At 38.0% G+C, this 23,953-nt stretch overlaps 2 protein-coding genes across 2 annotated transcripts in view; one reads left to right on the forward strand and one right to left on the reverse strand.

Annotated features, from left to right (window-relative positions):
- The window catches only part of KHDRBS2 (KH RNA binding domain containing, signal transduction associated 2), a gene marked incomplete at its 3' end in the record, with an annotated part of 651,690 nt that overhangs the window by 344,982 nt on the left and 282,755 nt on the right, over positions 1-23,953 (reverse strand). The gene's annotated exons all lie outside the window — the stretch shown is intronic.
- On the forward strand, positions 9,004-9,990 carry LOC309813664 (ubiquitin-conjugating enzyme E2 D3-like). The gene has a single exon (XM_082638724.1). It carries the CDS (start codon positions 9,143-9,145, stop codon positions 9,584-9,586), a length of 444 nt encoding a protein of 147 aa, XP_082494850.1. The 5' UTR covers positions 9,004-9,142; the 3' UTR covers positions 9,587-9,990.

The raw sequence follows: 23,953 nt of genomic DNA on the forward strand, positions 1-23,953 counted from the left end.
CTTTTGTTGTTGTTGTTGTTCTTTTATTAATCCCTTTAGGGAAGCTTAGGTTGTTTATTTCAGATTTTTCTTGTTTCTTGAGGTAAACCTGTATCTTTATGAATGTCCCTCTTAGAACTGCCTTTGTTGTGTCCCATAGATTTTGGAAAGTTGTGTTTCGATTTGCATTTGTCTCCAGGTATTTTCTGATTATCGCTTTAATTTCTTCATTGACCCACTGGTTTTTAGTAGCATGTTGTTTAGTCTTTTTGTGTTTGTGCTTTTCCCATTTATATTCCAATAATTGATCTCTAATTTCATACAATTTCAGTAAAAAAAAAAAAGGCTTTATATAATTTCTATCTTCTTAAATTTGTTGAGACTCACTTTTTGGCCTAGCATGTGATCTATACTGGAGAGTGTTCCATGTGCACTTGAAAAGAATGTATATTCTGCTGTTTTTGGATGGAATGTCCTATAGGTATCTATTAAGTCCAACTGGTTTGTTGTGTTATTTAACACCACTGTTGCCTTATTAATTTTATGGCTAGATGATCTGTACATCGATATAAGTGGGGTGATAAAGTCCCCTACTATTATTGCATTGTTGTCAATTTCTCACTTTATATCTGTTAATAATTGCTTTATATATTTAGGTGCTCCTGTATTGGGTGCATATGTGTTAATGAGTGTAATACCCTTTTCCTGTATTGATCCCTTCATCATTCTAAATATAATGACCTTCTTTGTATTTTGTATAGACTTTGTTTTAAAGTCTCTTTTGTCTGGTATGAGTATTGCTACCTCCACTTTCTTATTGTTTCCTTTTTCATGGAATATCTTTCACGTAAACTCCCTCACTTTCAGTCAGTATGTGTCTTTAAATCTGAAATGAGTCTCTTGTAAGAAGCATGTAGATGGCTTATGTTTTTTTTTATCCAATGAGCCACCCTATGTCTTGGTGTGGATCTGTTTGAGTTCATCTTGTTTGGGACTCTCTGTGCTTCCTGTACCTGGATATCTGTCTCCTTTAGGCTTCGGAAGTTTCCAGCCATAATTTCATTAAACACACTTTCGAACCCCTTCTCTATTCTCTTTCTGCGACTCACATGATGCAAATGCTGGTACACATTTTATTATCCCAAAGATTCTTTAAATATTTTTCATTTAAAAAATTTGTCTTTTACTGTTCTGATTGGGTGATTTCCATTATTTTATATTCCAGATCACTAATGCATTCTTCTGTGTCACCTAGTCTACTATTCATGCCTTCTACTGTGTTTTTCATTTCAGTTGTTATATTCTTCAGTTCTGACTTGTTCTTTTTTATATGTTCTAGTTCCCTGTTAAAATTCTTGCTGTGTTTATCTATTTTTTTCTTTAATTCAGTTATTATTCTTATTACTAATACTTTGAATTCTTTATCTGATAAATCTTTTATTTCTGTTTCTTTAGTTATTTTTCAGGGTTTTTCTCTTGCCCTTTCAATTGAGACAAATTCCTCTGTCTTCTCATTTTGTTTATCTTTCTCTATCTCTATGAATTCAGGTGAAACAGTTACCTATTGTGGTCTTGAAGGGGTGTCCTTAAGTGAGAGTGTCCCTATACAGTCTTGTTTGTGCCCAGTGACTTTGTTAGGAGAGCTGGATTTGATATGAGTGCTTTTGTGTCTTGTCACGTCTTTCCTTGGGTAGTGCTGGCAGCTATGACCTTGGTAGGAGGTGGGCCTGGAGATGGAGGGGCTAGGGTCAGAGCCAGGTGTGAACTGAGACTTCCCCTCTGCTTAGTGGCTATCTTTGCCCTATTGTGTGCATGGTCATGTCCCAAGCTGCTGGAGCAGAAACCCTGAGGTTCAAGTCCAGGCCAGCTCAGTTCCCTTTAAGTGTTTGCTCTTCCCCTTCCCAGAATCAGTACCCTCACCCCAGAGGGGAATGGTGCTGAAGCAAGAGGCACTGGTGTGGGTATTCAGCAAAGGTGGGGGTACAAGGTGTGGTGGTCTGGCCACCAGAGCTCTTATCTGCCTCTGATGCACCACCTGTGCAATCTTCAGTAATGGTTGGCCCCTCCCTGCTCAGATGCTGCTTAGGGTTTGATCTGCTACAGCATCTCACAGCCAAGCTTAACCTCAGTCATGGCAGCCCTTGTTCCAGTGTGGAGTTGTAATGTGAAGCAAACAGTGCTGGAGCATTCACTTGGCTCATTCTAGTGTGCACACCAGGGCAGTCATGGGAAATGATTCAAGGTTTTGATTTGCCCTCTCTGCCCTGCTTTGGGAGCAAGCAACCATTCATGTCCTCCTCACTAACAGAGTCCAGGCTTCCCTCAGCCATCCTTAGTTCCACCAGCCCTCCAATCAACCAAGGTACTTATATTCCCTGTGTCAGACTCTTGGGCTGGGATGCCCAGTCTGTGGTTCTTACCACTCACTCCCCAGGGCAGGTGTCTACCCATGTTATCTCCATTTTCCTCTGAGTCCCCTCCCAGCGGCACCAGCCCTGACCTGATTACTTCTTTTCCCTTCCTAGCCAATTATGTATCTATCTTTCTTACAGCCTTTTTTGTATAGCAGTATTTATGCCAGTTTTCAGTGAGAATTGTTTCACATGTAGATATATCTTTCATGTGTTTGTCAGGGGACAAACACATCCCCCATGTTGACCTGAGTTCCCTACTCATCATTTTGTAAGCACCTATGTATGTGTTCATCTTAATTTATACATAGTAAGTGATGCTATATACATGTTGTTTTTTTCTTAAATAGTTAATTATAAGAGAAGTAGTCTTTACTCTCACCCACTTAACTGACTCACTAGATTTATAAAATATTTACTCCCAGATAAATATTTAAGATAATGTCCAAGGTAACCTGACTGTTATCCAGTGGTATTTGTTCCCAAGGTTGTTCATAACTGTTGTATTTGTTACTGTTATTGAACTTTATAATATTTTTTATAATTTCCCTTTAACCTTTATTTTCATTATCAAAAAACTTCCAGACCAAAAACATGTAGGTTAAGGGAGATTTTACTGTATCATAAATTGCTTATGTAATTACATTAATTCCTTCATTATGTTTTTTTCACAATATTTTGTCCCTTGATCCATTATAGCATCATCATTCTATTTCATAATTTATCCTTATGCATGTCTGTTTTATCATTTTCTCATCCCCCAAAATTATTTTTTATATACACATATATCAAATAGGACATGTGGAAGATACTGAATAAACTCTTGATGAATGAATTATCCAAGGGTGAAAGACATACTGCATTTTTCTTCTATCATAGCCCCATACCTTTACTCTACTGTCATGCTAAGGTTTTCTTTTAATGGCTAGCCATTTACTGTCCTGAGACCTTGGATTGGAATGAACTAATATGATTTTCTTTTTAGCTTAGGAAAAATGTCTCCAAATTATTATTACATTCAATATGTCTCATTAAATGAATAACAATGTATAGATCATATATATGAGTATTCAGTGATAATTTATTTTGTAATCAAATAATTACACAATTGCAGTTTGCACCACATCCAGTATTTGTTCTGTGATTATAAGAACAAACACAGTCTGTATAAGTAAAACAAGAAAAGCTTGTAACTCATTGCTGCTCATGAACAAGGTAGAATAAGCTACCTTTGTGACAGTGACCCATCCTATACTGTGGCTTGTCACCTTATTGGATAATCTGATTAACAGTTGCATTAGTTATTATTAGGCTATTTCAACTCTTTGCACCCAGGACTCAACCTTAGCAACCTTTAAAGTGGAGTCCAGGCAACAACTACCACCATCTTAGAGACTGGGATATATTTTTGTATTATTCTCTATGTATAGGGAAAAATATTTCAAGTATCCTATGAACAAATACCACCCAGTGCTTTCCTGTACATACTCTTCTGTAGCCCTGGGCCCAGGAAAACACCTTGGACCATGTTGTAGAAGGTGCTGAGTGTAATGGCTCTTCTAATCATGGCTCCACTCCTAACTGCAAACTCAGCAGTTTGCTCTTGTGGTCCCAGTTTCTTCAGGGTCTCATGGACCACCTTGGACCTCTCCCACCTCATTCAACCACATCAGATCAACTTAGACCTGTTTATGTACAGAAATTACAGATAAAAGAATGTTCCACAAGCTCGCCAAACCAAAAACAAGAGAGGACATTAGATGTGATGCCACGTGAGGTTTCTCATGGCTTTAAAATGTCACGTGACTTCCCTTCACAGGTGTCCTCATCCTGCCAGTCATAACTTTGTTATCAGAAAGTGTTACTTTCCAAAAAGAGTGTCTTCTAAAGTATATTATTAAGAAAATTCAAAATGGCAACTATTCATTTTAATCTTTGAGCATCTACAATGAGGCTACTACTGTGTATTTTACACATATTATGTCGTTTACTCTTCATAGGTTCCTTAGGTGGGCGTTGGAAGCAGCAGAGAGCAGTGAAAAGTGAAAAAGGGTTTTGGAGTCAGAGAGATCTAGATTTGAGTTAACAGCCCTGATATTCATTATCTACAGTATTTGAAGAAAGTTACTCATTTTTTGAGATTCAGTTTCTCAGTTTACAAAAAAAGGGAATTCTAGATCTCTCATGTAAAGGTGAAATGAAGTAGTGTGTATAAATTTCCTGTACAGTGCCTGGCGCACTATAAACACTCAAAAAGCTAAAGCTCTTCTCTCAAAGGAGCGAAGGAACTTGGCTGCAGTTAAGTAAGGGATTAAATTTGCTGTGTTGACTCCAAAGCCACACTCTCACATTAATTGATATTTATTGTGAACATTAAATTCACTTGACAGAATATAATTACAAAAGTTTCAAATTACATATTGCTTTGATATAACCAACAGTGCATCAGTTCGATGGTGGTTTACTTATTATTAAGTTAGTTTAAATGTACAACTTTACTCCAAGAGATCGTATATTTGAAAAATTACTCTAAGCCAAAGAGCTCACGTGTATCAGAAGAAGAAAAAATTAAAATCACCATGTGTACTTTCTTGAATTTTAACTTTCAAATGAATCATAAATTTATTGTCAGATAGACCATATAACCATTAAAGGGCACATTTCATATTAGCTTTGACAGGCCAGATTCTGATTGTGATGACCAGGGTTAAAATCCCAGCTCTTCCCCTCAATACTGTATAAATTTGGGCAAGTGACCTCACTATTTTGAGCTTCTGATTCCTCAACTGTAAAATGATGATGCTAATAACAATAATAACACTAGTCAAATATGACTATTGCCAAATATTATTATGCTAAATATATAAGGTTCAAAGCAATGTAAAAATTAAATATGAACTAAAAAATTCAATGTATTCAGAGATCTCAATTATTCTCCCAGGAGCTCTTCCAGTGCCATGAATAAGCTAAATAATAAAAAGAAATGTTGAAAACACATAATAGAGTACATGCAAGTTTTACACTTTGGTTTTTACTTTAGCAATTTTTCTTGTCATATTTTATCCTCAGAGTTATACTTTACTATAGTGCCATTTGCAGGTTTTTTCCTCTTAATGTCCCAGGGAACTTTCTTTTAACATAAATCCTCTTCAAAAAAAAAAAAGTCTATTGTCTGCACAGCTTTCTTGATCAAGAAATTCACATAGAAACACATTTATTATTTGTACCTTGGACTGAATGGGATTTGTCTGAATCACGAATTTAAAAGCAATTTTTTTTTTTTTTTTTTTTGTTACGCGGGCCTCTCACTGTTGTGGCCTCTCCCCTTGCGGAGCACAGGCTCTGGACGCACAGGCTCAGTGGCCATGGCTCACGGGCCCAGCCGCTCCGCGGCATGTGGGATCTTCCCGGACCGGGGCACGAACTCGTGTCCCCTGCATCGGCAGGCGGACTCTCAACCACTGCGCCACCAGGGAAGCCCTAAAAGCATTTTTAAATACACATATGTGGGAATTCTTTTTATGTACATTCTTTGGTCCAAAATTTATCCTCACAAAGGGATTTTGTACAAATACATCTACATAAGTATGTGGTAGAGAAGCAACAGCTGATCCCGAAGAGCATCTCAGGTTCCTGTCGCCTTCACCTACAACTCCCTGCTCTCCTGGGCTGAATGGGCAAGAACTCTCCCAGGTTACAGAATTCATGCCCTAAAGAGTCTGCTCTGGAGGGTAATCTTATCAGAGCTCCATACCCAATGTAACACTTTCTAGATTCATGAAGAGTGAGGGACCAGAAGCATCAATGGGACTAAGAATAGTATTTTAAAAGTAGTTCAGTATTTTGAAATCAGAGAGGTAGATAGTGCCAAAGAGAAGATTCTTTATGCTTGAATTTGGAAGTTGAGGGTTTCCTAGAGTGTATGACTCTCAGTTCAGGACAATCAAATCATTTTCTCTAGGGAACATCAAGGATGGTCTGACTTTTCAAACTCTGAAGACGTTCTGTCCAAAACAATGAAGAGTGTCTCAATACAATAAAAGGGCTATTTCACTATTCAAGGGAATAAAGGTCATCAATCTTGATGTAATGAAACCTATAGGAAGGCTTGATCACAGGTCAAACTCCTGAATTGACAAATAAGGTACATCTAATTTAAAAGCCATTTGCTTAATAACTAAGATACAAACATTTATTTTATGGGAATAGAATGCAGTTACCTAAATATGCTTCTCTAACATCTGCCTTTCCAAATCCACTGTTACAGGGACTTGAAAGCACTTGTAAAGCAGCGTTGGAGCCCAGTTGTGAGACACAGAAAGAGGGGAGTGGATCAGAGATCTGGACTTCGTGGAGGAAGGACGTGTGAGTGTAATTGTTCTCCCTGAACTCAACAACTGAGAAGTAACCAAGAAGTAGTTTCCGCCTGCTTTGCTTTGAGGCTGGAAGAAATCCTAGAAACCAGGGATCAGCAGTCCACAGGGGTGGTAATCACTCTGTCTTCCACTCACTATTTAAAGGACTTCATCACTGTCTGAATTTGACAACCATATCTAAGTTGATAAATAAAAATAACGTGCAATACACGCAGCCATAGACAGGAAAGTCAGGCAGAACATCTGAACATGTCACTGAATACAAGTCAACTGAATTGCAGGAAGAGAAAGAGGAACACTTGAATAAACACATTTTGGTCAACAGTTGAAGAAATAAAATGCAGGCACAAATATTTCATGGTTTAAAAAGACGTGATTTCCAAGGTAAAAACAAATACAAATTAAAAGTGAGACAATTCTTCCTGTTGAAAATAAGGGAAGATATTTCCCTCACTCCTTTTTCTCAGAGCATTTGCTTTGTTTGTTTATTTATTTATTTATTTATTATATTTTCAGAGCATTTACTTTTGAAAACTTGTAAGTTCTTTCTCCTCTCTTTGAAAAGTACATAAATTCTTTGGAAGACATAAGATAGGCCTTTTTTATGCTTTAAGATCTAGGAATGTCTTTCTCAAGGATGTGGATGCACCTTTGAAATGCAAGCATCAAGACAGATAACACCTGGGACTTCCCTGGTGGCGCAGTTGTTAAAAACCTGTCTGCCAATGCAGGGGACACAGGTACGAGCCCTGGTCCAGGAAGATCCCACATGCCACAGAGCAACTAAGCCGGTGCGCCACAACTACTGAGCCTGCACTCTAGAGCCTATGAGCCACAACTATTGAGCCCACATGCCACAACTACTGAAGCCCGTGTGCCTAAAGCCCATGATCCACAACAAGGTAAACCACTGCAATGAGAAGCCTGTGCACCACAGCAAAGAGTAACCCCTTCTCGCTGCAACTAGACAAGGCCCACATGCAGCAACAAAGACCCAAAGCAGCCCACCCAAAAATAATAAATAAATAAAATAAATTTATATATAATAAAAGATAGATAACACCTCCACCTCCCAGTTTCTGTGGGGGGGAGTAGGAGCCTAACATTGGTGGGGGCCTTGCTCCAAGTTGCAAAATTACCTCCTGTCATAAAGATATATGAAGTTTATTTTTCCTTGGATGAAGACAACCAGGTGAAGTTAGGATTCACTCTGTGTGACAGCGTTGTTGAGCGAGACCTCTTACTTGAGGATTACTTATTGTTTACTTTGAGAACAAGTATGTAATAGTTTGTATCTGCTTGGCTATTAAAGGGTGACATTTCTTCCTGTCTTTTCATCTCTTAGTGAATGGCCCGTAATGCCCATCACATTCAGATTTGATATTGAATTTTGAATAATGCTTATTCAATAACAAAAGTATCTTCTTCTCTAGAAAAAGAATCCTTTTTGTAGAACGATTCTCAGCTGGGAGAAGAATTTTTGTTATTAATTATATTCCCCCAATACTCCTTGTAACAGATGCTGTTGATACTCTGCCCATATCCACTTGCGTTATTATCTTCATGCAACCAGGATTTACTTATCTTCTTGCCAGAGGCTTGGTGTGGCCTTGAGGGATAACGCTGCTTAAGCACAGAGCAGGGAGGAAATGCCAGGGAGTCAACCCTCTAAGTAGCAGTTCTCAACTAGTGACTGGGGAGAGTTGGCTTATAAACACCCCAGCCTACTCCATCCTTAGATGGGGTGGCAGGCATGTTCTCCTTTCTTAGAGTTGCTTAGGTTCAGTTGCTTAAGATCAACTGCTGGGCTTCAGCTGCTTCAAATGAAGCTTATCGGTTGCACTAAAGCAACTGCTCTGTACATAAGCAGAGATATGCCTTTAACTTGTTTGAGAATGAATGTTATATGGGTTTCCTTCATTTTCTTATTTTACTTCCTCACTCCTCTACCAAGGTTTCCAGAGATTTCCTTCCACATAAACTTCACATAACTAAATCTATCCAAAGCATCCTCTTCCAACAATTCAGTTGAATAAATTAAGAAGAGAATGACTGAAATCAGAAATTTTGTACAGAAAGATTAAATGCAAAGAAAAGTACAAGAATAGATAAAGATCATGAAGGAAATATCAGCAACATGGAGGATATATCCAGGAAAGCTGATATGTAAATAATAAGAATTGCACAAGGACAGCTCCTGTTAGACAGCCAAGAGATTCTCGCGAGATTCGCCTCCTCAATACCAAGCGCCTGTGTCTGGCAGAGCCGGTGTGAGACCAAGAGATAATCCTTCCCAGCCGCCGGGATAATCAAGAGTTTGGCTGGAACTTTGAACACACACCGAGATACTGAGGAGCCAGACGAAAAGCACAGACTATGGCGCTGAAACGGATTAATAAGGAAATTAGTGATTTGGCCCGTGACCCTCCAGCACAATGTTCTGCAGGTCCAGTTGGGGATGATATGTTTCATTGGCAAGCCACAATTATGGGACCTAATGACAGCCCATATCAAGGAGGTGTATTCTTTTTGGCAATTCATTTTTCTACAGACTACCCCTTCAAACCACCTAAGGTTGCATTTACAAAAAGAATTTATCATCCAAATATTAACAGTAATGGCAGCATTTGTCTCGATATTCTAAGATCACAGTGGTCTCCTGCTTTAACTATTTCTAAAGTTATTTTATCCATTTGTTCACTGCTATGTGATCCAAACCCAGATGACCCCCTAGTGCCAGAGATTGCACGGATCTATAAAACAGACAGAGATAAGTACAACAGAATATCTCGGGAATGGACTCAGAAGTATGCCATGTGATGCTACCTTAAAGTCAGAATAACCTGCATTATAGCTGGAATAAATTTTAAATTACTGTTCCTTTTTTGATTTTCTTATCCGGCTGCTCCCCTATCAGGCCTCATCTTTTTTAATTTTATTTTTTGTTTACCTCCCTCCATTCATTCACATGCTCATCTGAGAAGACTTAAGTTCTTCCAGCTTTGGACAATAACTGCTTTTAGAAACTGTAAAGTAGTTACAAGAGAACAGTTGCCCAAGATTCAGAATTTTTTAAAAAATGGAGCATGTGTATTATGTGGCCAATGTCTTCACTCTAACTTGGTTATGAGACTAAAACCATTCCTCACTGCTCTAACATGCTGAAGAATCATCAGAGGGGGAGGGAGATGGATGTTCAGTTGCCACATCAAAGGAAGCAGCTTTATTCTAGCAGCATCCATCTTGTGTAAGCCTTCCACTGTTAGAGATTTGAGGTTACATGATATACTTTATGCTCATAACTGATGTCGCTGGAGAATTGGTATTGAATTTATAGCATCAGCAGAACAGAAAATGTGATGTATTTTATGCATGTCAATAAAGGAATTACCTGTTCTTGTTCTACAGAGAATGGAAATTGGAAGTCAAACACCCTTTGTATTCCAAAATAGGGTCTCAAACATTTTGTAATTTTCATTTAAATTGTTAGGAGGCTTGGAGCTATTAGTTGATCTATCTTCCAATACACTGTTTAATATAGCACTGAATAAATGATGCAAGTTGTCAATGGATGAGTGATCAACTAATAGCTCTGCTAGTAATTGATTTATTTTTCTTCAATAAAGTTGCATAAACCAATGAGTTAGCTTCCTGGATTAATCAGTATGGGAAACAATCTTTTATAAATGCAAAGCTGTTTTTTGTATATACTGTTGGTATTTGCTTCATTGTTTAACATCAAATGATGATGTAAAGTTCTAGAGAGTGAATATTTTGCCATGTTCAGTTAAAAGTGTGCAGTCTGTTACAGGTTGACACATTGTTTGACCTGATTTATGCAGAATTAATAAGCTATTCAGATAGTGTAGCTTTAGTATGCTGCACATGATACTGGCAGCCCGGGAGTTCATTGATGGACTTGGGACCCAGCAGTTTTGAAACGTGTATGTGGAGTTTAAGCAATTTATTTTCCAGGTGCAACCCCCATTTAACTAAATTTTTTATTCACCTTGTACACTTGACAGCTGAAAAAAACATAACATGGGAGTAATAATGGGTCAAAATTTACAAAATAAAGTACTGTTTTGGTGCGGGAAAAAAAAAGAATTACACAAGGAGAAAACAGAACATAAGGTACAAAAATAAACAAATAATAGAAGAAAAAAATTTGTAGCCTGCATAATATAAGAGCTCACCTAATTCTACCCTGAACTGAAGAGAAAAAGAGCCATACTGAGGTATATCTAAGGAAAATCCCTGAATTTTAACAAAACAAAAGCAAGCAAGTGAACAAATATACAACAACGAATAACTCTTACAAGCCTCTAGAACTTGATCTACAAAAGGAAAAAACACAACTGGCAATGAACTTCTCATCTATAATATTTCAAATTTATCAGTAGAAACAAGTATAATATGTTTGCCAGCAAATATTTACCAGGCCCTGTGTCAAATGCATCTTTTTGTTTACTACCCCAGAAATGACCCAGGGCCTTCTGGAGCCCTTCTGGATCACCAAGAACTGCCTGACTTTACAGCTCCCAGGGCCATGGATGCTGATGATGTCATAAGGTGACAATTTATTATTTTAAATATTCCACTATAAATTATGGGATTTATTATGCTTTTCCAAGAAATACAACGTTTAGACTACTTGGAATTGGTCTGTTGAAAATTTTTCACCAATGAAAAAGACAAGGCCTATTTCCAAGAAGGCTCAGTGGTCTAGAATTCATGAGAACTTAAACTGTCCTGAGTGTATGCTGACTAAAGCAAAAAGCAAAACAAAGGATTCTTAGCAAGACATGGGTAAAGATGGAAAGTATTGTACAAATCACTACTTGGCATGTGGATTCTTAGGGTACATGTATCCTGTTTCCCATTTTAAGAAGAGGCATACTCAAGGATGCAAAGGCTTAAATAAAACATGGACAGGCAACTTTCGAATTGGAATAGGGTCCTGGAAGAAAAGTGTGCAGAAAAGGAAACTATGAACAAATTAAGAAGTGAAGACAACTACTGAGCTGGTAAGGGGATCTCAGTACAGTCACCTTTCACCCGGTAGATATGGCCAGAGTTGCTTCTGAGCCTTATGATGCTGAAAGAACAAGTCCTCACTGCCAGCCAATGATGAAAAAGCAAGTATTAGTGAATCCCTGTTGGCAGGGAGCAACAAGCCAAATGCCTGGTTCTGAAAGAAACCAGAGGTGTATTGTCAATTTGGGGGAGGTCATCATACACAACCATTCATGTTTGTAGAGGAGACAGTAATAGGATACCAAACAGCTCTGACAAGGGTGCTGAAGCCAGAGGAGAAAAAAATAATAACAACAACAACAGAAATGCCATGAAAGCTGCTGAAGATGTTCAGCAGACTCTAGAGATGTTGCCTTCCCCCATAACTCCCTGGAAGGCAAAGCAGCATACAGGCCAACTTGGCCCTTGAAGATAGGATACAGAAGGCTTTACTTTGGACAAATGCATTATGCTGTTCATCAAGCAGCTAGACTGAGAAGCAAACACCACTAGGAACTATAAAGTGGCTAACCAGGGAGTAGGACACACCTGGTATCGGCATGAAAGGGCATCCAAATTTACAACATGGACTCAAGGTCAATGAATGCCATGAACAGAAGAATATATATTTTTGCCACTTTTAGCTTTCTGTAAAAGGTTTTCCAGATCATACTAGTTCCTGCTTACAAGCCTCTACTGATAACTTATTTACCTAAAATTCAACAGTTTCAACATGGCATTGCAGGGCTTTTTAGTCTGGTGCTGGCTGAGCTCACCAGCTTCATCTTCTGCATGCCCTCTGCAGACACTGTTTTCCACTCACTAGAAAATCCTCACCTTTCTTTGAAATTATCACCTGCTTTCAAACCCCTGTAGACCTTTGTTCTTCTTGCAAGGTTCGGAACAAACATATTCATCCAGACTCCACACAGACGGCAACACAGAAAGGATTTCTCAACAGAACCTTAATTGTGACATCTTCTAAATATGATTATATCATAAATATTTGGTATTATATTACTAATATTGATAGTATCCTCCATCAGAACATTTGGTTCCATGACTCCTCTAACACAAAGTGTTTTTCTGTAGGCATCGTGTTGTGTGTGTGTGTGTGTGTGTGTGATTGGAGGTGGGGGGGTGGATTAGAGCAGAGTATATGTAAGTGTGCTTCTTAGATCATATCTAAATCTTAATAAAATGTATAATCTCTATATACTTTTATATTACTTGTTTCAGTCAAATAAATGATTAAGTTTTATTTTCTGTTACCTGATAATAAATACTTTCCAAGGGGGTAGGGGGCATAGGAATTTGATCTTTTAGATGTTGTAATGTCTTATCATATCATCATTTTCCCTTTCTGTCCTTCACATTGTTTTAGCAAAAATATACTTCATAATGTCTAAGAGGAACGTTGCTTTTATACTCTTGACAAAGTGATGGGGAGAGTAGAGATATTTTTATATTCTTCAAAGAATTCAATTACATGGAAGGACTACACTTGTAGTAAGTGAATGCTAACTGTATAAACGTTTTTTCTGATGAGTTCATCTCTGCTTCATTTTTATAGACTTACAGAATGTTCTGTCAGTGCTGGAAAATACAAACCCACTACCAGAGCCTCCCAGACGATGTAAGAGTCAGAGCACAGTGGAGGGAGGGTGTACATGTGCCCTCTGCAACTAACTTCCAAGTGCTGCTGTTTACCAGGAATCTGAACTTGAGCATATGGCACTGGAGCTACTACCAAATTTCCCTTGGATGTGGAAAACCCTTTTGCAATTTTTTCTTAAAGTCTGTGAAACTGATGTTTTTGGAAAAATTATAAAGAAGAGTAAGGAGCTAAGGACCTGGACTTGGACTGCTTATGACACTTTATGTTGATCGGTGTGCATTCTGCCTCATATCACCCAGAAAATGCCTTTTCATGGAAGTGAAATTTCCCCTCACAAACCCTGATAATTGTTGTTTTCATGGTAACATCTCAAAACATTTCAGAACTATCTACCTATATTTAAGTGGATTTAGATTCACTCTTTCTTTACCTCAGGGCAACAAGCATCTTTGAACGCTGCATAAACAGAAAAGTGGAATTATAATAGTTTGAAGAACTAATGTTTGTCCTATAACACTGATAGAGGATGGATATAAAAATATGAATAGGGCTTCCCTGGTGGCGCAGTGGTTGAGAGTCCGCCTGCCGATGCAGGGGACACGGGTTCGTGCCCCTATCCCGGAAGATCCCACATGCCGTGGAGCGGCTGGGCCCGCGAGCCATGGCCGCGGAACCTGTGTGTCCGGAGCCTGTGCTCCACAACGGGAGAGGCCACAGCAGTGAGAGGCCCGCGTACAGCAAAAAAAAAAAAAAAAAAAAAAAAAAAATATGAATAGAATCTGCAAAGTTTTATTTCAACCTCTTCTCAGTGCAGACCCCTCCCCGCCCCTGCTAGCCCAGGAGCAAGCATGTCCATGGTTGTGGAGTCAGCAAGGATGAAAACAGCTAGAGAACACAGGTCAATGGCAGGGGAGCTACAATGGCACTCCACTCTTTCAACCACACACACACACACACACACACACACACACACACACTATATATATATATATATATATATATATACTGAAGTGAGAGTATATATTTAGCTCTCTTGCCTCTGGTGCTAACATTGCTAGTTGAGGCTCTGTGGTGGGAGCAGGGGGAAGAACATATATTGACTATCCACAAGATGCTGGGACTACACCAGGGATTTCCCAACCTGTGATCTATTTAAGGCTCATTATAGGTTAATATTACCAGCGTCTCAAGTTATAAGGAAAAGAAGGACTAATTCAATAAGGCAGACAACATTTTAGAAAATGGATTGACTCAAACACTTGGCTCCATCATCACTGTCAAGCCCATAGCTGATGATCATCTTATCCCATATCACAATAATAAGGCTGGATTCTGACCTGGATTCTTTTGATGTTTACCTCACTGCCAGCTGTTAGAGGAACTAGCCAGCAGGAATGCAGAGGCTTTGCGTGCTGCAAGAAACTCTCTTCAGGAACTCAAGGAAAGGTACCAGGTCAGTTACAAGTTCCCTGATCTCAAAAGTCACCAAAATTCTAATAAGATCTCAATTCTCAAAGGAAGATTTCTGCCAAGAGGGATAATGCAAGGGTTCAGTCACCCCAATCTTCAAGACCCTGTTTGGGTTGAGAGTGGACACTGAGATAGAATTCACCTCTCAAAGCACAACAGAGGCTGACTCTTGTAAGAGGAAATCAAATCACTCATTTAAGAATCCTTTATTATTCCCCTTTTGAAACAAACTGGATTTTTCTGAAAAGTAAATATCAGGAAAGATTGCATTGGTGGTTCTGCTCTAAATAGTCACTAACATACATATTCATTTATTTAAGTAATAAATATTTAAAATACATCTTCATGTGAAGGCTCTGTGCTAAGAGTTTGGGGACAGATCCCAATCTCAGATAGTTCATTGTTTCCATGGAGAGAGAAGGCATCTACACATAATAAATTCTGGTAAGTGACAGAGCTTGAAGAAAAGTTATAGGAGTTTATTCCTGGACATGTGGATTCATTCAGCAATGTTTAGAGGCCCTCCACTGTGGGAGCTCTAGTCCAACGTGGGGACACAGAAGTAACCAAAGCCAATCTGCCCTCTGAGCTCACATTCTAGTGGAAGCAGACAGATAATGAAAGGATGAAAAATGTATATGTATATTTCACATCATAAATGCAATAAAAGAAACAAAAGAGAAGGGTGGGAGGAGTCAGGAAGGGTAGAGTATTATCTGGGTAGGGTGGTCATGGGGCTTCTCCAAGCTTGGTACTGATGGCATAGAGCTGGAGGGGGAGTGGGGGGTAGGAGCAAAGTGAAGAGCCAGAGCAAGTGCTGCAGGCAGGAAATGTTGGCACATCTGAGGAGCAGAGAGAGAGCCAGGGTAGCCTGATTGTAGAGAATGAAGTGGAAAGTAAAGGCAAATGCGGTCTGAGGTAGAAGATGTAGGCAACAAATACAAGGCCTCAGAGACTATGGGGAAAGTGTCTAAACAAGGAGAGATGATTTTGCAGTGGATATGTGTGTGTTGTCTCTTTAGGGAAGGAGAGGCTTTGTCCCTGAATTTTGTGAAAGTAGCCAGATATATTGCAAAAGCTGCAATTCATTGAAAAGATTAGAACAGTAAAGACTGTTCAGTTTTCAAGTGATAAAATTGCTAATATAACATTTAAAAACATTAGAAAAAGAGTATTTCAGACTAGAAGTGACTAGTTTTGCTTTATATCTCAACTACTTTCATAGCCTAGAAAGCATTATAGAGCAGCCATTGGTTGAGCTGGGTTTTAAAGGATGGCTGGGATTTGAAAATGAGAAGGGCTCACAGACCCAAGGGGAAGGAGTGTCATGAATGTGATCTCACATACCCGTTTGCCTTAGAAAGCCCAGGCTCACCACTGTCTTCACCCAATAACATATAGCACCTCCTTTCCCTCTCCAGAGCATTCAAGTTTGGAAAATACATTAGATTAGATGGTCCACCTTAGGACTCACAGCAAAGGCCTGGAGGCAGGTGTGCAAGGAGGCAGCATGACCTGATGTGGAGAGTCAGGCCCTGTGGTCACGGCCGGAGACTGGACTTCACTTCTTTTATCCAGGCTGGGACATGAGGGTATGTGAGGAGGGTTATGTCAGTTAGTGCCAAGTTTTGGAGGAAAAAATTCAGCAGGGAGTTTATGAAATGCTGGATCTGCCTGGTTTTAAGTTGACTTACAATCCTTCTCCCCAACAATTATCAATCTGTAAATAGAGAGTGCCTTCAATTCACGTCTTTCAAACTCTCATGTTACATGGGGCTTTGTAAATTGCTTTATTTAAAATAAAATTGCCTGTGGAAGATACATTACTCTATAAAGACGTCCATCAGTGCATGCTAGTTTGAGATACTTATAGGACACCTAACAATAAGGGTCAAAAAATAAAGGAGACAAAGAAATCGAGCACATGTGTAGTTATTTCTGGAGATATGACCTCACAATTGGCTATGTAAACAGTCTTTTAAAGATTATGCTTAAACGCAATGCTATCACGTTTAACATCCTTAGAGGGCAAAGGTAAAAAATGTTTTAATGCGTTATAAAAGGTTATCTGTCATTTGGGATAAAATTTCCAATTAGAGCATTATATAGAAATTCAAAAATTGTTGTATCACAAATAATTTACATGAGAATGAAAATGATGAGCTAAGGAAAGCAGTTTTGACATACTGATGTCTAAACTCTGATTAAAGACTTTAAACATATAAAATGAGTAGGAACTATGTCTCTGTATGAAATTTAGTTTTATACTACAAGTGAATATTTGGCTATTTTAAGGTATATTCCTAAATTTTTATAATCAAGTTTGCTAAATATCTTCCCCCTCCTCCCCCCCCCCGGAGTTTCACATTAGAAAACTAGGTATTCACTTTATGTTTTGGATTGTATTATATCAAGGAATGGTTAGTAGGGAGCAAATTGAAATGCTTTCCCTCTGTAAAAGCAAATTATTGAAATTCAGGGCGCCCCTGTTTCTTAAAATGTTCTCTAGATCAAGTTGAAAGCTAGAATTTTAAATTTCTATCTACTGCTATTTTTGCTCTCTTGAGTCACACAGAATTTAGTATCTCTTTATTATGTAGTCTTTGAATCATCAAATAAATGAAATTTTATTTTATTGCTAATATTCTTCCTAAAGTGTAGCTTGTAAAACTGTCAACATTTTTTAAAAAGTGTTATTTTATCACAGAGAAAAAAAGAAACAAAGATTAAAATGGCAAGGGAAAAGCAAAAAATAGCATACAAGGGAATCCTCATAAGGTTAACGGCTGATCTTTCAGCAGAAATTCTGCAAGCCAGAAGGGAGTGGCAAGATATATTTGAAGTGATGAAAGAGAGAAACCTACAACCAAGATTACTCTACCCAGCAAGGATCTCATTCAGAATTGACGGAGAAATTAAAACCTTTACAACAAGCAAAAGTTAAGAGAATTCAGCACCACAAAACCAACTTTACAACAAATGCTAAAGGAACTTCTCTAGGCAGGAAACAGAAGAGAAGGAAAAGACTTACAAAAACAAACCCAAAACAAGTAATAAAATGGTAATATGAACATAAATATTGATAATTACCTCAAATGAAAATGGATTAAATGCTCCAACCAAAAAACAGAATGGCTGAATGGATACAAAAATAAGACCTGTACATATGTTGTCTACAAGAGACCCACTTCAGACCTAGGGACACATACAGACTAAAAGTGAGGGGAAGGAAAAAGATATTCCATGCATATCAAAAGAAAGCTGGAGTAACAATTCTCATATCACACAAAATAGACTTTAAAATAAAGACTATTACGAGATAAAGAATGATACTATGTAATGATCAAGGGATCAATCCACGAAGAAGATATAACAATTGTAAATATTTATGCACCCAACATGGGAGCACCTCAATACATAAGGCAAATACTAACAGCCATGAAAGAGGAAATTGACAGTAACACAATCATAGTAGAGGACTATAACAACCCACTTTCACCAGTGGACAGATCATCCAAAATGAAAATAAATAAGTAAACAAAAGTTTTAAATGACACATTGAACAAGATGGACTTAATTGATACTTATAAAGCATTCCCTCCAAAGACAACAGAATACACTTTATTCTCAAGTGCTCATGGAACATTCTCCAGGATAGATCATATCTTGGGTCACAAATCAAGCCTTGGTAAATTTAAGAAAATTGAATTTGTATCAAGTATCTTTTCCAACAACAGTGCTATGAAACAAGATATCAATTACAGGAAAAAAAGTCTGTAAAAAATACAAACACAGGGAGGCTAAACAACACACTACTAAATAACCAAGAGATCACTGAAGAAATCAAAGAGGAAATTAAAAAAATACCTAGAAACAAATGACAATGAAAACATGATGACCCAAAGCCTATAGGATACAGCAAAAGCAGTGATAAGAGGGAAGTTTATAGCAATATGATCCTAGCTCAGAAAAGAAGAAACTCTCAAATAAACAATGTAACCTTACACCTAAAGCAATTAGAGAAAGAAAAACAAGAAAACCTGAAATTTAGCAGAAGAAAAGAAATCATAAAGATCAGATCAAAAATAAATGAAAAAGAAATGAAAGAAACAATAGTGAAGATCAATAAAACTAAAACATGGTTTTTGAGGAGATAAACAAAATTGATAAACCATTAGCCAGACTCATCAGGAAAAAAAGGGAGAAGACAAAAATCAACAGAATTAGAAATGGAAAAACGAAAAGTAACAACTGACACTGCAGAAATACAAAGGATCATGAGAGATTACTACAAGCAACTATATGCCAATAAATTGGACAACCTGGAATATATGGACAAATTATCAGAAAAGCACAACCTTCAGAGACTGAACCAGGAAGAAATAGAAAATATAAACAGACCAATCAAAAGCACTGAAATTGAAACTGTGGTTAAAAATCTTCCAACAAACAAAAGCCCAGGACCAGAGGGCTTCACAGGCAAATTCCATCAAACATTTAGAGAAGAGCTAACACCTATTTTTCTCAAGCTCTTCCAAGATATAGCAGAGGGAGGAACACTCCCAAACTCATTCTACAAGACCACCATCACCCTGATACCAAAACCAGAGAAAGATGTCACAAAAAAAGAAAACTACTGGCCAATATCACTGGTGAACACAGATGCAAAAATCCCCAACATAATACAAGCAAACAGAATGGAACAGCACATTAAAGGATTATACACCATGATCAAGTGGGGTTTATCCCAGGAATGCAAGTATTTTTCAATATACACAAATCAATCAGTGTTATACTCCATATTAACAAATTGAGGGATAAAAACCTTATGATAATCTCAATAGATGCATAAAAACTTTTGACACAATTCCACACCCATTTATGATAAAAACTCTCCAGAAAGTAGGCATAGAGGGAACCTACCTCAACATAATAAAGGCCATGTATGACAAACCCACAACCAACATCATTCTCAATTGTGAAAAACTGAAAACATTTCCACTAAGATCAGGAACAAGACAAGGTTGCCCACTCTCACCATATTATTCAAAATAGTTTTGGAAGTGTTACCACAGCAATCAGAGAAGGAAAAGAAATAAAAGGAATCCAAATTGGAAAAGAAGAAGTAAAGATGTCACTGCTTGCAGATGACATGATATTATACATAGAGAATCCTAAAGATGATACCAGAAAACTACTAGAGCTAATCAATGAATATGGTAAAGTAGCAAGATACAAAATTAATGCACAGAAATCTCTGGCATTCCTATATATTAATGATGAAAAATCTGAAAGAGAAATTAAGGAAACACTCCCATTTACCACTGCAACAAAAAGAATAAAATGCTTAGGAATAACTCTACCTAAGGAGACAAAAGACCTGTATGCAGAAAATTATGAGACAGTGATGAAAGAAGTTAAAGATGATACAAACAGGTTGAGCGATATACCATGTTCTTGGACTGGAAGAATCAACATTATGAAAATGACTATACTACCCAAAGCAATCTACAGATTCAAAGCAATCCCAATCAAACCACCACTGATATTTTTCAAAGAAATAGAACAAAAAATTACACAATATGTATGGAAGCACAAAAGACCCAAAGAGTCAAAACAATCTTGTGAAAGAAAAATGGAGCTGGAGGAATCAGGCTCCCTGTGTTCAGGCTACCCTACAAAGCTACAGTAAACTAGACAGTATGGTACTGGCACCAAAACAGAAATATAGATCAACAGAATAAGATAGAAAGCCCAGAGATAAATCCATGCACATATGGTCACATTATCTTTGATAAAGGAGGATAGAATATAAAACGGAGAGGTTCGGGGCAGTTTTACATGCGATAAACAGTTCAGCTGACACTGTGATTTGCAGGACTAGAGCTCAGATCTCTTGGTGACCAGGCTCACTGCTCTCCCTGCCTCCAGGTTCCTCATCCTCCACTCTCCCTGGGAAGGTGGCTCTGATGAAAGCCAGATCCCCACCCTGCCCCTGAGAGGTCACAAAGGTGATTTTTAATGGAGATTGTCAAGGGCTTGAGAGGTAGGCAGAGAGAACTTAGAATAGAACTTAACTTAAACTTAAAATAGAAGCATTATCATGAACCTGGATCTTTGAATATCTGAACAGAGCAAGGCTTCAGCAATATTGGACCACATATCTTGAACTCCGTGTGGACGAAAGGCTCTTGGTGCTCCATCCAGGAGTAAGTGTTGTGCCTCTGAGGTGGGAGCGCCAACTTCAGGACACTGGTCCACAAGAGACCTCTCAGCTCCACTTAATATCAAATGGCAAAAATCTCCCAGAGATCTCCATCTCAATGCCAACCCCAGCTTCACTCAATGACCAGCAAGTTACAGTGCTGGACACCCTATGCCAAAAAACTAGCAAGACAGTAACACAGCCACATCCATTAGGAGAGAGGCTGCCTAAAATCATAATAAGGCCACAGACACCCCTAAACACACCACCAGACATGGACCTGCCCACCAGAAAGACAAGATCCAGCCTCATCCACCAAAACGCAGGTACTAGCCCCCTCCACCAGGAAGCCTACACAACCCACTGGACCAACCTTAGCCACTGGGGACAGACACCAAAAACAACGGGAAATACTAACCTGCAACCTGCGAAAAGGAGACACCAAACCCAGTAAGTCAAGCAAAATGAGAAAACAGAAAAAAACACAGCAGATGAAGGAGCAAGGCAAAAACCCACCAGACCTAATAAATGAAGAGGAAATAGGCAGTCTACCTGAAAATTCAGAATAATTATAGTAAAGATGACCCAAAATCTTGGAAACAGAATAGAGAAAATACAAGAAACATTTAACAAGGACCTAGAAGAACTAAAGAGCTAACAAACAATGATGAACAACACAGTAAATTAAATTAAAAATTCTCTAGAAGGGATCAATAACAGAATAACTGAGTCAGAAGAATGGATAAGTGATCTGGAAGATAAAATAGTGGAAATAACTCCTGCAGAGTAGAATAAAGAAAAAAGAATGAAAAGAACTGAGGACAGTCTCAGAGACCTCTGGGAAAACATTAAATGCACCAACATTCGAATTATAGGGGTACCAGAAGAAGACGAGAAAAAGAAAGGGACTGAGAAAATATTTGAAGAGATTATAGTTGAAAACTTCCCTAAATGGGAAAGAAAATAGTTAATCCAGTCCAGGAAGCACAGAGAGTCCCATACAGGATAAATCCAAGGAGAAACAAGCCAAGACACATATTAATCAAACTATCAAAATTAAATACAAAGAAAACATATTAAAAGCAGCAAGGGAAAAACAACAAATAACACACAAGGGAATCCACATAATGTTAATAGCTGATCTTTTACCAGAAACTCTTCAAGCCAGAAAGGAGGGGCAGGACATATTTAAAATGATGAAGAAGAAAATACTACAACTAAGATTACTCTACCCAGCAAGGATCTCATTCAGATTTGATGGAGAAATTAAAATCTTTACAGACAAGCAAAAAGAGAGAGTTCAGCACGACCAAATCAGCTTTACAACAAATGCTAAAGGAACTTTTCTAGGCAGGAAACACAAGAGAAAGAAAAGACCTACAATAACAAACTCAAAACAATTAAGAAAATGGGAATAGGAACATACATATAGATAATTACCTTAAATGTAAATGGATTAAATGCTCCCACCAAAAGACACACACTCACTGAATGGATACAAAAACAAGACCTGTATATATGCTGTTTACAAGAGACTCACTTCAGACCTAGGGACACATGCAGATGGAAAGTGAGGGGATGGAAAAAGATATTCGATGTAAATGGAAATCAAAAGAAAGCTGTAATAGCAATTCTCATATCAGACAAAATAAACTTCACAATAAAGATGATTACAAGAGACAAAGAAGGACATTACATAATGATCAAGGGATCGATCCAAGAAGAAGATATAACAACTGTAAATATGTATGCACCCAACATAGGAGCGCCTGAATACATAAGGCAAATACTAACAGCCATAAAATGGGAAATTGACAGTAACACAATCATAGTAGGGGGCTTTAACACCCCACTTTCACCAATGGACAGATTATCTGAAATGAAGATAAATAAGGAAACACAAGCTTTAAACGATACATTAAACAAGATGGACTTAATTGATATTTATAGGATGTTCCATCCAAAAACAACAAAATACACATTCTTCTCATGGAATGCTCATGGAAAATTCTCCAGGATTCATCATATCTTGGGTCACAAATCAAGCCTTGCTAAATTTAAGAAAATTGAATTTGTATCAGGTATCTTTTCCAACCACAATGCTATGAGACTAGATATCAATTAAAGGAAATGACCTGTAAAAAATACAAATAAATGGAGACTAAACAATACACTACTTAATACACAAGTCTTAAAAAAAGTTTTATTACTGAAGTAATAAAAGAGGAAATCAAAAATACCTAGAAACAAATGACAATGGCGACACGACGACCCAAAACCTATGGAATGTACCAAAAGCATTTCTGAGAGGAAAGTTTATAGCAATACAATCCTATCTTAAGAAACAGGAAACATCTCGAATAAATAACCTAACCTTGCTCCTAAAGCAATTAGAGAAAGAAGAACCAAAAAACCCCAAGTTAGCAGAAGGACAGAAATCATAAAGATCAGATCAGAAATAAATGAAAAAGATGGGGCCTCCCTGGTGGTGCAGTGGTTGAGAGTCCGCCTGCCGATGCAGGGGATATGGGTTCGTGCCCCGGTCTGGGAGGATCCCATATGCCACGGAGTGGCTGGGCCCGTGAGCCATGGCCGCTGGGCCTGCGCATCCGGAGCCTGTGCTCCGCAACGGGAGAGGCCACAACAGTGAGAGGCCCGCATACCGCAAAAAGAAAAAAAAAAAAAAAAAGAAATAAATGAAAAAGAAATGAAGGAAATGATAGCAAAGATCAATAAAACTAAAAGCTGGTTCTTTGAGAAGATTAACAAAATTGATAAACCATTAGCTAGACTCATCAGGAAAAAAAGGGAGACAACTCAAATCAATAGAATTAGAAATGAAAAAGGAGAAGTAACAACTAACACTGCAGAAATACAA

Source organism: Mesoplodon mirus, assembly GCF_964341445.2.
Source record: "Mesoplodon mirus genome assembly, chromosome: 12".
Classification (NCBI taxonomy): Eukaryota; Metazoa; Chordata; class Mammalia; order Artiodactyla; family Ziphiidae; genus Mesoplodon; species Mesoplodon mirus.

Bases quoted from the DNA above. Each gene is read 5' to 3' on its own strand.
- LOC309813664 (XM_082638724.1), top strand. From the start codon at position 9,143: ATGGCGCTGAAACGGATTAATAAGGAAATTAGTGATTTGGCCCGTGAC.